At 44.0% G+C, this 14,469-nt stretch overlaps 1 protein-coding gene across 1 annotated transcript in view; it reads left to right on the top strand.

The window, feature by feature from the left end:
* Window positions 1–14,469, top strand: part of Prmt3 (protein arginine methyltransferase 3) — a 66,140-nt gene that overhangs the window by 2,661 nt on the left and 49,010 nt on the right. The window contains exons 4-9 of the mRNA XM_051174131.1: window positions 571–620; window positions 1,425–1,527; window positions 4,612–4,771; window positions 5,826–5,967; window positions 9,842–9,907; window positions 14,019–14,140. Of these exons, the coding sequence (XP_051030088.1) occupies window positions 571–620; window positions 1,425–1,527; window positions 4,612–4,771; window positions 5,826–5,967; window positions 9,842–9,907; window positions 14,019–14,140 (643 nt within the window). The remainder of the gene's footprint in view (window positions 1–570; window positions 621–1,424; window positions 1,528–4,611; window positions 4,772–5,825; window positions 5,968–9,841; window positions 9,908–14,018; window positions 14,141–14,469) is intronic.

Raw genomic sequence — 14,469 nt, 5'->3', positions numbered from 1 at the left:
TCACTTCCTGGAATGAGGGAGGGTCTCACGCTTGAAGCCTTTAGCTTGCTTACCTGGCTGCTCTCTACCTCCCAAGCCTTGACATTGTAAGAGGCCAACACTCTGCCTCGTGTTTTATGTGGTGTCTGGGGATTCAAACTCCTGGCCTGGTGCTTGTCATGCTCACCCATTTAGCCACACAAGTCTGACGGCTTGAGTGTGCTCCCCGGGACACATGAAAGTGGAGGAACACAGCCAGTGTGTACACACACGCATGCATGCATACGCGCACACACATATGCACACACACACCTCTCACCCCCTCCCCGACACGCATACCATACCCCCACATCATACACTATAATATAAAAAAATGCAAGAGAAGTGCTTTGAAACTTGTTATATCTGGCTGTGTCTCAGACAAAGTATTTACAAGTGTCAAAACTACAGTTTCTAATTTTTAATGGGAAATTCCAAATAGAAGTGATACTTTAGAAGTCAGAGATATCTCAGTGGAGGAGCATTTACATATCAGTTAAAGCAAGTATATTGTATTAAAATCAGTGAATTGCCTTTTCTTCTCCCATTTAGGACTTGAATTTTATGGATACATTAAACTAATAAATTTTATTAGACTTAAGGTGAGTTGGAAACTTCATAATTTTATACAGAAGTTGCTGAAGCTCACAGAGGCTGCCGGGCCACTGTGCTGATTACCCCAATGGAATATGAGCAGTTGTTGCGTTTGGCACTTCTCATGTTGTGGGAATTACGGGCGTAAGGAAAGAGTCCAGGGCGAGGCTCCAGGTGGGGTGTCCCCTGCCTACTGCTGTCATGTTTACGGTGTTGGGTCAGTAACGTGCAAAAAACAATTGTCAGGTAAAAGGAACTGTCAGTATTTCTGTATAATCAAGTAATTTCTAGTCTGATTCCAAGTACTTTGGATGTACTTTTTTTTTGTTTGTTTTAATTTCTCATAGTTTATTCTCTTTTTTAAATTTCTATTTTATTTTCTGTGTATGAATATTCTGCCTGCATTCCTGGTGCCTGCAGAAGCCAGAAGAGGAGGACGTTGGGTTCTCTGGAACTTAGTTTACAGATGGTTGTGAGCCATTGTGTGGGCGCTGGGAATCGAACCCATGTCCTCTGCAAGAAGAATAGCCATTGCTTTTAACCTCTGAGCCATCTCTCCTACATTTTTTTTTTTTTTTTTTTGGTCATCTTATTCTCTGCCTATTTAAATGACTGTTTGAGCTGTGGTCACTTTCTCTGCATCAGACAATATGAGAATATACTCCAGCCTTTTAAATGGTAGGCAAACACAGACATTGTGGTCTTGTGCAGAATTGAGTGTTTGTTTTTTTTTTACTTGAGCTCTCCGCTCTTTTTTAGAGGACTTTGTCATTACATTCAATGAATACAGTATGCTTTAACTTCATACCCAGAATCCTACGGTTGAGTATATGAATTCTATATACAACCCTGTGCCTTGGGAGAAGGAAGAGTACCTGAAGCCAGTGTTGGAAGACGATCTTTTGCTCCAGTTTGGTAAGGTGAACCTTTCTTACCTATTTTAGCTAGCCCTGGGCCATTTGTTGCAGCAAATGAAAGCAGAGTGCTTTGTGAAAATAGACCTTAATTGTCCCCCCCCCCACCCCTGTTCCCCAAGAGATTTTGTTTGTTTGTTTGTTTTTGTTGTTGTTTTGTTTTGTTTTTTTGTTTTTTTGCTCTCCTTTGTTTTACCTGGTTGGTGATTCTGAAAATAGCCGGTTTGTAAGTTTTAAGTTGGCTGATGTTCTGGAAGTCCTGATGAAGCATTGTGCCAGCCAGCTGTCTCTTCCTGGCCTGCTCCAGCTGGTTTTGTTCAGGGTACCCACACTGTGTGTACTATCCGCTCTCTAGCTGTTGTCTTAGCATTGCTGCTGCGGTACCACAGTGCTCATGTTCAAGTAATCCTTCCAGGAGCCTGTATTCGTTTCTTTTTTACTGTAGCATCTTGCTACATTTGTCACTAATTGTTGTTAATTTATTTCTGTGTCTCATATATTGATTAAACTTTATGACGGACATGCAGCATGGTAGGAAAACACGGCTCATAGAAGGCTCAGTGTCAGGCGTCCACTGTGGATCCCCCCTCCATAGATAATGGCTTCACCTCCAAGGACCTCAGCAGGCTGTCCGTTTCCACAGAAAGAGTGGATCACAGGTCTGGGATGGAGCTGGAGCTGAGGAGTGCTTGCCTGTCAAATCCTGGCTCTGACCCCAAAGCCAGAGCACTGCCAGCCTCAGCAGGACTGCACTCCCAGCCGCTATGTTCCAGGGTCACTCTCTCATTCCAAACAGACACACACAGTTACTTACTGCAGCACACGGAAGGAAACGAAGTGCCCCCTCAGGAGAGAGTGGCTGAGTAAATTGTGGGCAGCCACACTTGGAGCAGATACCCTTAAAGAGAACGGGGATCTGTGAGTGCTGCAGTGACTGACGGAACTCGGTGCTCCATGCAGGAGGGCTGCGCCCTCCAGGGCTGCTACTGGTCCCCCGCTCTCAGTTTCCAGTCACTGGACGGTGCTGCGTATTTCTGTCAGTTATGACCGAGTTAGTACAGCTGAGATAAACCAGGTCTGCCAAGCAGCTTGAATCTGGAAACAAAATACAAAGTTAGAGTTTGCTATTGGTTTTGTAGTTGACGTGAACCAGATAGTCAAAAAAAGATGCAGGTGGAGGGAGGAACAGCTTATTCTGCCTGACCGTTTGAGAGGTAGGGAAGGTATTGCGTGAGCAACTGCTCACATGGGGTCCACATCAGCAGTCTAGACTGGACAGGAGGTGGGGCTTAGGGTGGAGTCAGAGAAATGGCACAGAGATTAAGAGCAGACACTGCCCCTTTGGTTCCCAGAATCCACCTGGCAGGTCACAACCGGCTGTAAGTCCAGCTCCAAGGGATACAGCACCTTTTGGCCTGCGTGAGCACCTGCATGTATAAAATGCCCAGACAGACTAGCAGACGCCTATACACAGACAAATAAAACGTAAAAGCTCGTTGTCGTCTCCCATTAACCCACTTTCTATGTGGGCTCCACCTGCTAAAGGCTCTGCACACAGCTTTCCGTACAGTGTGCCAGAGTCGGCCTTCAGCTTGGGCTCCGAACTCGTGGAGGAGCAGTGAGCCTGGTTATCTTAGCTGTTGGGTCCCAATCCTGCGGAAGTGTCTTCACAAGTACCACAGCAGAAGCCCATGGGGGCTGAGTACTGCCCTCAGCCCTGCATGGATGAGGGGTGTCAGCAAGGTTTGTTGCTTTAGGTAGACCTGAAAGTTAATGAAATCTGATGATTATTTCTATAGTAGAAGTTAATGGCGAAATTAAGATTAAATCGAGATTTTTTTTTTTGTTTATTTTTGTTTTTCAAGACAGGGTTTCTCTCTGCAGTCCTGGCTGTCCTGGAGCTCACTTTGTAGATCAGGCTGGCCTTGAACTCATAGTATGCACCTGCCTCTGCCTCCCAAGTGCTGGGATTAAAAGCGTGCACCGCCACTTCCTGACAAGATATGGATTTCTTAATCATAAATTTTGGCTGCATCATAATATCAGTAATAAAATATTAGTGTCTTGCCTGGCATGGGAAAGTTTTGGATCTCTAGAAGTCTTTATCTGTGCTCCATCCTTAAGGGATTGCCTGTCTTCCTCATTTGAGGAAGGTGTGATTGAGTCTAACTTCAGTGTGCAGGGGTGTGATCCTGTCTGTGTACACAGACGTTATGAAAAGGTGTGGAAGTTAAGCACATTAGCATGTAACATGTACCCAGCGTTTGTATGTGTGATGAGAACATAACAGTGTTCTCTGTTGTGTTGGCACATTTCACGTGTACACCAAGGCATCAGCCGTAGTCACATGCGTGAGATGTCCTGTATGCATTCATCTGTAGTAAAAGCGTACAGCCCTAGCTATGGAGGCACAGCGCTCTCTGCCTCTGTGGGGCCTGTGTTAAATGGACTTCTGTGTGAGATTTTGTGTTTGCCCTATGGTATCGGCGTGTTTTCCTTCACCCGCTACCCTCCAGGCTCATTCCTGTTGCACCCAGCAAGACTGCTGTGTGCCTGCAAGTGCTGTCTGCCATTCTGCCATTCAGGGGCTAAGGACACACGCTCGGAGGTGGCTTTGTTAGGGTCAAGAACCTGGGCGGAAGGCAGGTGCGGGAGTTTTCTCTTCTCCAATAAATAACTGTGTGACTATTGAGCCAGTCACTTAGCTTTTTTGAAATTTATTTTCCCCGTGTCTGAAGTAGGGATAACTATTTATGTTTCAAGTTTGTTTTTGGGAGTGAGATGTGATGTAATATGTGCACACTTGAAAGCTTAATGGTAAACATTGGAGCCCCCCCTCCCGGTTTGGTTCAGTGTATCCATGCATGACCATGTGCAGTTTAGTTAGCTAATGAAAAATAGACTATCATACTCCGTGAGATCAAATCAGAAAGCTTGGATGTCAAGTATGTGAAAAGTGCTTTTAATAATTTTTGTTACTTGACCATTGTAGGCACTTAGACCCTTTCTTTATTCCTAACTTGTTTTTCTCCGCTGTGCTGCTGTGAAGTGGCCTGATAGCGATGTCCATTTACCTTCTTTCTAGATGTAGAAGATCTGTATGAGCCAGTGTCGACTCCCTTCTCCTACCCCAACGGACTCAGTGAAAACACATCCGTTGTTGAGAAGTTGAAGCGCATGGAGGCGCGGGCACTGTCTGCTGAGGCTGCACTGGCTCGAGCTCGAGAGGATCTGCAGAAAATGAAGTAACTGCCTGTCCAACCACACAGTGCTTTAGGTGTAGTGAGTTAACGGCAAAAGCCCTTGGGATGCTAGACACACACTCCCTGTATACTTCCTGTGGGAGTTTTAAAGACGCGCAGCATTTCATAGCGTGTGAACATAGATAACTCTGGAATCGCATTTTTATGTACTTGCACATACTTCATAATTTGCATGTGTGGCTGTTCTAATTTCCTCTTGGATATTTTAATATTTCCTGCCTTTCAAGTTTCTTGTTTCTAGTTGGTTTCTTCTCTTTAATTGTCCTATCCTAGTTTTTCAGAAACGTTTTGGGGGAAAAAAATACAGTGTTAAAATGTTGTTTTTAAAAATTAAAATGTGATGGTAGTGTGGAATTTGACCAACGAATCATATAGACGGGGGCAGTCCAGTCCCCCCATCAACTCCCCTCCCTCCCCGAGTTCTCATTCTCTAGGAGAGCCTTGCATCTCCTGGGGGAACTTGTCAGTCTAGAGGTGGGCACGGCCTTCAGTTATGCATCCGTAGCATGTCCACCTCCCAATTTCTACCTTCCGGGTGTGTAAGCTGGCTGCTAGTCCCCAGTTCCTTTTTGATGGCTGGCCAGAGTGTCTGGTGCCAGAGAGAGCAGAGTCCATCCAAGTTCCTAGCCCCTGTGTCTGGTTTTTATGCTTGGCAACTTAGTCACTTACCACCAGCTCCACTTTCTACCTTTTGTCCTCCCTCTTGTGTGCCTTGGCGATCACTAATATGTCACCACCTGAGTGTGAGAACAGGGGTGGGTAAGGTGAGTGGTTTGGGTATGCTCTCTGCTCTTTAACCCATGCTAAAAGGGCTTTGAGAACAGGAGGGAAGAAATACATTGAATAAGGCAGTGCATTGATAGGCTCCCCAGATACTGCTGCAGACCCAGCAGAGGGCGCTGTCGGGGTTTCAGCTAGGAAAGGATTTAAGATGCAGGGCACACTGTCCCCCTCCTCCCTTTCCTCATCCTCCAGCCTTGCCTTTTCTCATGGTCCAATAAACCTGTCTCAAGGGTGTATTTCAAATTGATTACAGACAATTTGCTCAGGACTTTGTGATGAACGTAGATGTCAGAACCTGCTCCTCCACGACTGCCATTGCAGACCTGCAGGAGGATGAGGATGGTGTTTACTTCAGCTCCTACGGGCATTATGGGATACATGAAGAAATGCTAAAGGTTGGACAGAGTTCATGTGCATCAGATCCGCCAAGGGAGAACCCTGTAGAATAGGCCTTACTTCTCTTCGAGTGTGTGTGTGTGTGTGTGTGTGTGTGTGTGTGTGTGTGTGTGTACATGTGTCTGAGGTGAGTGTGTGTGAGTGCGCATGCACGTGCATGCGTACCTCTGGTGCTTGGATAACTTGCTCCTCAGATGAAGAGATTACAGAGGTGTCAAGTCCCTGTGAATCCTGTTTAAGTCAGTATTCATCCTTCCTTTATGAAGCCACTTTTTTTTCCTTGATGTAGAACATTGGGAAAAACGACTGCTTGGTGGCTCTGGTCTTCCCAGGAACATCTACAGTGTTAAATAAGAGTTAAATGATATGGTTGTTTTTTTTAACATGGAAAAGGAGCCATTTTAGTTTTTAAAATAGCAATGCTGACTTGGTCTGGGCAAGTAACTACCTTGTAAAATTTAATTTAAAATAGTTCTCACAGTATTTGACTGACTTACAACCCACAGAAAAACTGATAATACAGAAATGTTTCCTGATGTGGTCAGACCTGATATTTGAATCTGTTCAGTTTTAATAGTCATAGTAGTAATGGCAGTATAAGATAGAAGTAGTTTCTAACTGTACTTATTTATCAAATATGAAAGGTAGCATAAAATAGAACACATTTTGAATTGTAAAAATTTTAGATGTTTATTTCCAGGAATTTTAAATGTTACCTTCTCTCTTCCTAAAATTAATCAATAAAAAATCTTTTGTGAAGCCTCCCTCCAAAGATTTTTCTATTTAAAGGGAGCCCAAAGGCTTTAAAGCAGGGTCATGCCATTAATACCATGTATCATTTGCTGCCTCCAGGCTGATGATGGCATACACTGTAGACAGTGTATGATTACTGTAAATCTCCATGTCTGTCCCGGCTCCTTTCTGTGTGTCTTGTCTATCGTCTATCAGTCTCCCTGGGGCCTCTGTTCTCTGTCGCTCTGCCCCGATCCAAGGTTAATTTCGTTAACACAGTCTCAGAGTTTCACAGGGTGATCAAATACCCTGAAAGCACAGGCTTCACATTCGTTCGGGGTATAATATTTTCCGTAAAGATGGTAAGTGTCATCTAAGCCCAGCTGGCTGTTTTAGCTCTGTCTACTCAGTGCTTCCTGCCCTTTGTATCTTTGGTGTGGAACTTGTGGAGCCTTTTCCAGACAGGCCATGGTCACTGAAAGTCCCTGTGGGTGGAGGTGTTTCTAACTGCAGTGGTCAGAGAAGGCTGCCCGGGACCCTTGTGCCTGTGTGTCAGCGATTGTGCCATGTGACACTCCTGGGTGTACATGGAGGCTGCAGCTGACAGGCTCTTCACCTTAGAGGATCACTGGGACTGACAGTTTCCCTTCCTGTGGCACAGGCTTGCTCTTGGAGGTGTTGGTGGGTTTGATATTGGCTATGATAAGAAGTAGTTATGCCTTGGAGCAGGCTGCATTTCGGTGTTTCACCAGAAGTGCTCAGCCCAAATAAACCGTTCAGTGGTATCTTGCTATGGAAAACCTACCGAATCCCAACAAGTAATTTCACATTGGGAAGCACTTAGTGTAAGGTATTTGATAGACTGGTTGGCGGGTTTTCTTTTCGGTCACAGACATTTTATCGTAATTGCAATCTCATTTCTAGGGTCTGGATGAATGTAGTTGTTTAAGGTTTAAAGACACAGTTGACGGGGTTTCGGGTTAACTGAACTGTAGATAGCCCTTGCTACTCTGGGCCTTTGAAGGAGGGAGGGTTGTTGGCTTAATGCAGCTCTGAGCAGCTCCCCAGTCTGCCCGTGTTTGCTTTGGCTCCTGTGTATCAGAGCTCTGATTTTGTTCCTTCACTTCGGGTTGATGTGGAAGACGCCTTCCAAGTTATATTCTGCACTCATGTTAGTCTTTTGTTAGAGTAAATTGAGGGTTTTCCCTGTTTTGTTTGTTTGAGACAGGGTCTCACTTAGCTTAGGCTGCCCTAAGACTTTGTAGCCAAGGGTGACCTTGAACTCTTGACCTTTCAGCCCTTACTGTTAGTTGCTATAGGGTTACAGGCCTGCACCATCATCCAGGCTTGGAAATGGTTTTTAAGGCGAGTTCTTCAGTAGCTTTCCTATTCATGATTGTGGGTTTGTTTGTTTTGTTTTGTTTTTAAGCAAAACGTCAGTGTATTCAGCCGAGGCTCTGTGTAATGGGCTCACGAACATCAGAGATGATGGGGGAGGTCACAGGGAGGAGCAGAGTGCAGCCAGGTTGCAGTGCAGTTAGAACTGCAGTCGGGATGCTGTTCACCCAGTTGGAGGGTGGAGAGGCCGGTGATTGATTGTTGAGAGCCTTCCAAGCTGCTGCACCTGTGGCTGTTGGCCACTCTGAGTTCTGTTGTTTGAGCAGAAAGTGTTCACAGTGGTGGACGTTTATTTTATATGTTTTCTTTATTCTTGAGAATTTCTTGTGTGTGTGTGTGTGTGTGTGTGTGTGTGTGTGTGTGTGTGTGTGTGTGTGTGTGAATAATCCTACCCACCCTCTTTCCCCCTCTAATTTGCCCCATACCCAGCACTAATGAACTTAGGGATTGCCCCCACCTCCCAAAAAAGAGGGAATTAATTTTGTAGGCAATTTGGGTTTTTTTGTTCTTTTTCTTTTTTCTTTTTGGACTTTACAGACAGTGTTTCTCTGTGGATTCTGGAGGCTGTCCTGTAACTCACTCTGTAGACCAGGCTGGCCTTGAACTCACAGAGATCCACCTGCCTCTGCCTCCGAGTGCTGGGATTAAAGGCGAGCGCCACCAACACCCAGAGGAAATTAATTTTGGAGGATGCCTGTTGGAAGGGTTTTGGAGGAATTATCTTTGTTGATATTAGTTTCTTTTTGTTTTGTGGTGAATTGGAAGATAGGTCACTTTGTGTACATTATTTAGGGGAAGATGACAAGCTCTAGTGGGCTCAGGACAGATTCAGTTATTTGTCTGAAGTGTCCTCAGTTCTTATTTGGCTGAGTCCTTCAAAGGAAGTGAGGTAGCAGGGTTATTTAATTCATTTACTTATTTTGAGTTTTTTGAGACAGGGTTTCTCTGTGTAGCTCTGCCTGTCCTGGATGGAACTCGCTCTATAGACCAGGCTGGCCTTGAACTCAGAGATCCACTGCTTCCTGAATGCTGGGATTAAAGGTGTGTGCCACCACTCCCCAGCAGACTGTTTTTGTTTTTCTCTGTGAAACCCAAAGCTGGAGTTTCTCCTCGGAGGCACCTGTTTTGACCATACCCAGTTTTCCTTCCTGGCTGCAGAGCTCTCGCCCACCTCACCTGAGCCCTTAGTCACCAGCCAGCAGGGATGTGAGGATGCTGCAGGCCTGCATGGTCATAGCTTACGAGAGACTTCTGAGTGTGGAGTCGGTTAATGTGTACCCTGGGGCTCCCGTGATTTCCTTCAGACTGCAGACTTTCTAGAGAAAGAATAGTGCTATAAATCAGATGCTGTGTAGCTTTCTTAGGAAAACTTCATCAGTGTGGATTATTTTTTCTGTTCCTTATTTTCCTGTAGCTTCAGTACCGGGAGCGGGCTCAGCTTAGAGGGTGTCTTCTGTTGGCATTTATGGTGACCATGTGTGGAAAGAGAAAGACGTGCACATTTCAAACCAATTGACTTACACTGTTACTATTTGTATAAAAACTTACATGTTGTTGCTATTTTTGTCCTTCATTGTTTTCTTTTAGGAAGAAAAAAAAAAATTAAATAGCACAGTTTCCCAGGCAGAACATAGTTGTGGAAGTTAGCAGTGTGTAGTACAGTAGTACAGTAGCCATAAGCTCATGGAAGAATCATTTGCTCAGACTGTCCCTGTAAACACAGTGCTTTGCTCTCTACCCTAGGACAAAGTCCGCACAGAAAGCTACAGAGATTTCATATACCGAAATCCACACATCTTCAAAGATAAGGTGAGTGCCGTTGAACCATCGGTCCTGGATGTGCTTCCCAGGACCTGTGATGCATGGCTTGTGGTCCTGCATCCTGATGTCCAAGATGCTGATGGGGCCGCCATTCAGGGGTTCTTTTGTAAAGCTGAGAGTCATTCATTACAGAAATAGAGCCTAGTGAAACTTCGCCTATCCAGCTAGTCTAGACTGTAGTTTTTGATTTATGGTGATTGTGCGCCTGTAATGTATCAATTTACCCCATGGCAAAGCGTACTCTCAATTATTATTTTTCTGTGTTATACAGTTAAAATTTCATACTGTTGACTAGAGTGAGATATTATAAAAGCTCGATTTTCTTCTATAGGGTTTAGTCCTTTGAATTTATTGCTTTATGGAACATCTTGTAATCAGTTTTTAGTATTATCTAACTTATTTAAAAGCTTTATTGTATTTTACTTATCTTTCTCCTTTTTTACGTGTATGTATTGTTTATGGTGGGGTGGGCATATGAGCACCAGAGTGCATGTGGTGGTCAGAGGATGGTTCTGTCTTGCCATATAGGTGGTTGTAGGTTGTCAGGCGTGGCAGCAAGTGCCCTTATCTGCTCAGCCATCTCACCAGTCCGGTGTGCGTGCGTGCATGTGTGTGTGTGTGTGTGTGCACGTGTGTACCCGTTTGTGTGTCTGCGTGTGCATGTGCACACACACACACGAGAGATTGTACACATCTGAGTGTATGTTTCTTTGTGTGTGTGTGTGTGTTTGAGTACAAGTGTGCATGTATGTATGTGAAGTAATCTGTCTCACAAGTTCTCACATTTCCTTCTCTCCCTTTCCTTCCCTTTCCACATGGGCGTGGTTGCCCGAAACATCATGGTGCTGTTCATCTTCATTAGAAGTTACCCAGCTAGTTTAGTCAGGAGTTATCGGTTCTGCCATCTGAATACCTTTCCTGGAGTTTTCCCTCCATCCGTCTTCCTTCAAGACTCTACCTTTTGAGCACGCACGTATTTCTAGCTGTCCATCTTCACGCTCCTGTAGGTTATTCCCTGGGCCTTCTGTCTTGGAGGAGCAGGGAGTGGAGACCTTCATTGTGAGAGCTGCTTCTGTTTTCACACTGGGGCATATCTGGAATGGCTTTCTATTTTCTTTCTCTCTCTCTCTTTTTTAAGATGTAGTACATGTGTATACGTGTCTGTGTGTGTACTGTGTGCATGCAGGTGCCTGTAGATGTGATCGCCCTATGAAAATGTCACTTTGTAGTTCTAATTTAGTTATTTACAGGTTCTTATTTATTTTTACTCTTTTTAAATTTACTCTTTTCTTTTTAGATTTATTTATTATGTATACAGTACTTTGCCTGCATGTCTGCCTGCACACCGTTATGAGGGCACCAGACCCCATTACAGATGGTTGTGAGCCACCATGTGGTTGCTGGAAATTGAACTCAGGACCTCTGGAAGAAAATCCAGTAACCTCCAGCCATCTTTCCAGCCCTTTATTCTTAACCTAGTAAGCTGAGGAGGAATGAAGGGGTCCTTGTCTGTCTGGGCAGAAGCCAGCTATAGCATCTGGGCATGTGGGGAATTGTGTGCCTCATCTGCAGACTGAATTTTCAAGTCCTTCCTGATTGATGGTTGCTGTGTCCGAGCACCCTCTGTCTTTGAGGCATCTTCTCATTTCTTTGTAAAATGAATGCATAGGAATTGAAGCGGCGAGTTAGAAGTTTTCCTCTCAGTGTACTCTGGAGTAGAAGGGTTCAAATACTAGTTACCAGAGGATGTCGTCTTTTGAAATAAGTTGTGACTAGGAAGGGTGCTTACTAAGTCATGAGCCTGTACGCTGGGACTTTTGCTTCTAGTTTTTCTGTTGCAGTGCTGTGTATTTGTGTGTGTGTGTGGGGGGGTAAATCAGTGATAAAACACTTGCCACGAAAGCAGGAGGACTGGAGTTCATATTCTCTGCATCCACGTAACTACCAAGTGCTGTGGCAGCCCACCTGTGGTCCAGGTGTACCGGAAGCACAGATGGCTTCTCTGAGCACCCCAAGTCAATCTCTGGCCTTCTATGTACAAATTTACATACATGTAAATGGAAACACTCATGTAAGCGTGCGCGCGCACGCGAGCGCACACACACACATGCACACACACACACACACACACACACACATACACAGCCAATCAAACAAGCAAGCATAGCGTGGTACCTTTCCCGTATCAAAACTCCATGGCGAACTGTGGAGTCTGCCCCTCTCACTGAGAGTCTGCTGCCCATGTAAGGGAATGGCAGGCAGTGTTGAGTACCTCCTTGCTGCTTTGCCAGAGGGTTAGCCATTAACTTTATCAGTGATGGCATTTGTGGTTTGTCAGAAGTCACAGTAGTGCAAAGCATTTTAGCTTCTTTTTGGTTTTTGAGAAAGGGTTTAGAGCCTGTCCTGGAACTTACTTTGTAGGCCAGGCTGGCCTGGAACTCACAGAGATCCACCTGCCTCTGCCTACCAAGGGCTGGGATTAAAGGTGTGTGCCACCAACACCTGGCAACATTTTAGCTTTTTAAAGCACCTTAAAGGCATACTTTTTTGCGATCAGAATATTAAATTCTACAGCTTTTATCTCCTCTTGCACTGTGGCTGTGGCTGTAGGAGATTCAGTATCGTGTATTTAAGTGCATAGGTCATCGTGTAGCACCATGGGACTAGGTGCCTTGTTTGTCTTAAGTTTACTGCAAACAGGAGGTTAACTGATGTCTTCAGAACACAGAACTGAAAAGGAAAAAACAAACAACCCAGGCTTTGTGCTCTAGCCTAGTGCCTGCCTGCCTGTTCTTTGCACTGAGAAACAGTGGGTCAGTGCAGGAGGGATGGTAGTTAGGGTGCGACTTGTTAGTTACAGTGTGGAGATTCACACACATGCATACCTGGTTATTGCTATGTGGCATGGCCATGTAAACATTTATGTCATTGTTTTAAAAGCCCATGAAGTTGTATACTTTTCTCCTGGGTTTTATTAATATGTCTTTCCATTTTTGTATTAAGTAGACTTCATGTTATAACACCAGCTTCTATATCATACTGTACAGTGGGTAGCAGAGATGTGTTTTTCAAAGTATTGTTATGGGATGGTGATGGTTTAGTAGTTACACATGCAAGCGTGAGGACTGAGTGAATTTGGATCTCCATAACCCCATGAAGCTAGATGCTGAAGCAGGTCTATAACCCAAGAGCCCCTCTGCCAAAAAGGAGGCAGCTCCTGGAGACTCCCAAAAGCTCTGGGCAGCTTGCCTGTGACACACATCAGCAGATAAATAGATGTTCCAAACAAACAGAAGTCAAGGACATATCTGAGGTTGTCCTCTGACCTTCATACATGTCCTGTGGCACACACATCTTCACCAACACATGGTGCACAGTGATTGGTTGTTTTTTTTTTTTAAAGGTAACTGTAATTAAAAATGCTCTTTTTCTTCCTTCCTGTTCTCTCCCTGTCTTCTTTCTTCATATTGTTTCAATCCTCAAAATTCCTGTGGAGGCCATATGGTAGCTCAGTTGATTGAACTTTGGGTGGCATTTAATCATCCTCTCACATGTTCATAATTAATTTGTTTGGAGTCCATTGAAGGAACTCCCAGTCAGGTGCCTTCTTTATGCTACTGGCTTCTATCTACAGGTAACATTTGTTCATTCACTTTATTGTTTATTTATGTAAGAGAAAAGGAAAGCAACTTCCGTCCATTATCATTTTATAAAATAGCCTTTGTAATTGTTTTTAAATTTTATGGGTTATACTTGTAATTCCTTTTATTCAAACTTGAAAGCCTTGTTTCTACCCAAATTGAACCTGTTAGACGTTAGCAATAAGCAGGGTAACCTGCCTTTATGCTGGCCATGGAGTTGCTCAGTTTGTGCAAAGTATCTCCTAATTTAGCATTCATTGTTGGCCTAATTGCAGAAGATCATGGCCAACTGTGCCATTAATTTAAAGTAACTCATGTTGTTCTGCACATAGAAACTACCATAGTTGATCAGTAAGTTAAACTTTTTATCAAAAGGTGTTCCTATCCCAAAATACTCTCACATTTTTGTGCAATTGAGAATAGAAGCTTTTTTCAATAGTAGCTATTTTATTTTTCAGGTTGTTCTAGATGTTGGGTGTGGAACTGGAATTCTCTCGATGTTTGCTGCCAAAGCCGGGGCGAAGAAGGTGATTGCAGTTGACCAGTCTGAAATCCTCTACCAAGCTATGGATATCATAAGGTAAGTGCACTTTAACACTTAATTCATAATTAATTTTGAACTTGAAAATGTAAACATTTTCTAATTTTTAGTAAATGTCTAGTAAAAGATAGTCAACATATTTGTCTTTTTGTGAAAATCCACCAGCATAATAAAATCTTAGGTTGTATTGAGCTAGGCATGCCATCCTGACAGTTGTTGTTAGAGGACTGCTTTTATGCTGTTTGCATCCAGAGCATACTGGTTATAATAGAAAAGCAGGAACTACCATAGGATAACATCAACACAAGACTCCCAGAGCAAATCTGTCAGTGATACTTTCCTCAGCACACACCAGTTACATTAAAGAC

This window comes from Phodopus roborovskii, unplaced genomic scaffold, assembly GCF_943737965.1.
Source record: "Phodopus roborovskii unplaced genomic scaffold, PHOROB, whole genome shotgun sequence".
NCBI lineage: Eukaryota > Metazoa > Chordata > Mammalia > Rodentia > Cricetidae > Phodopus > Phodopus roborovskii.
The sequence above is the reverse complement of the archived record's forward strand: the minus strand, read 5'-3'. Positions and strand labels throughout refer to the sequence as shown.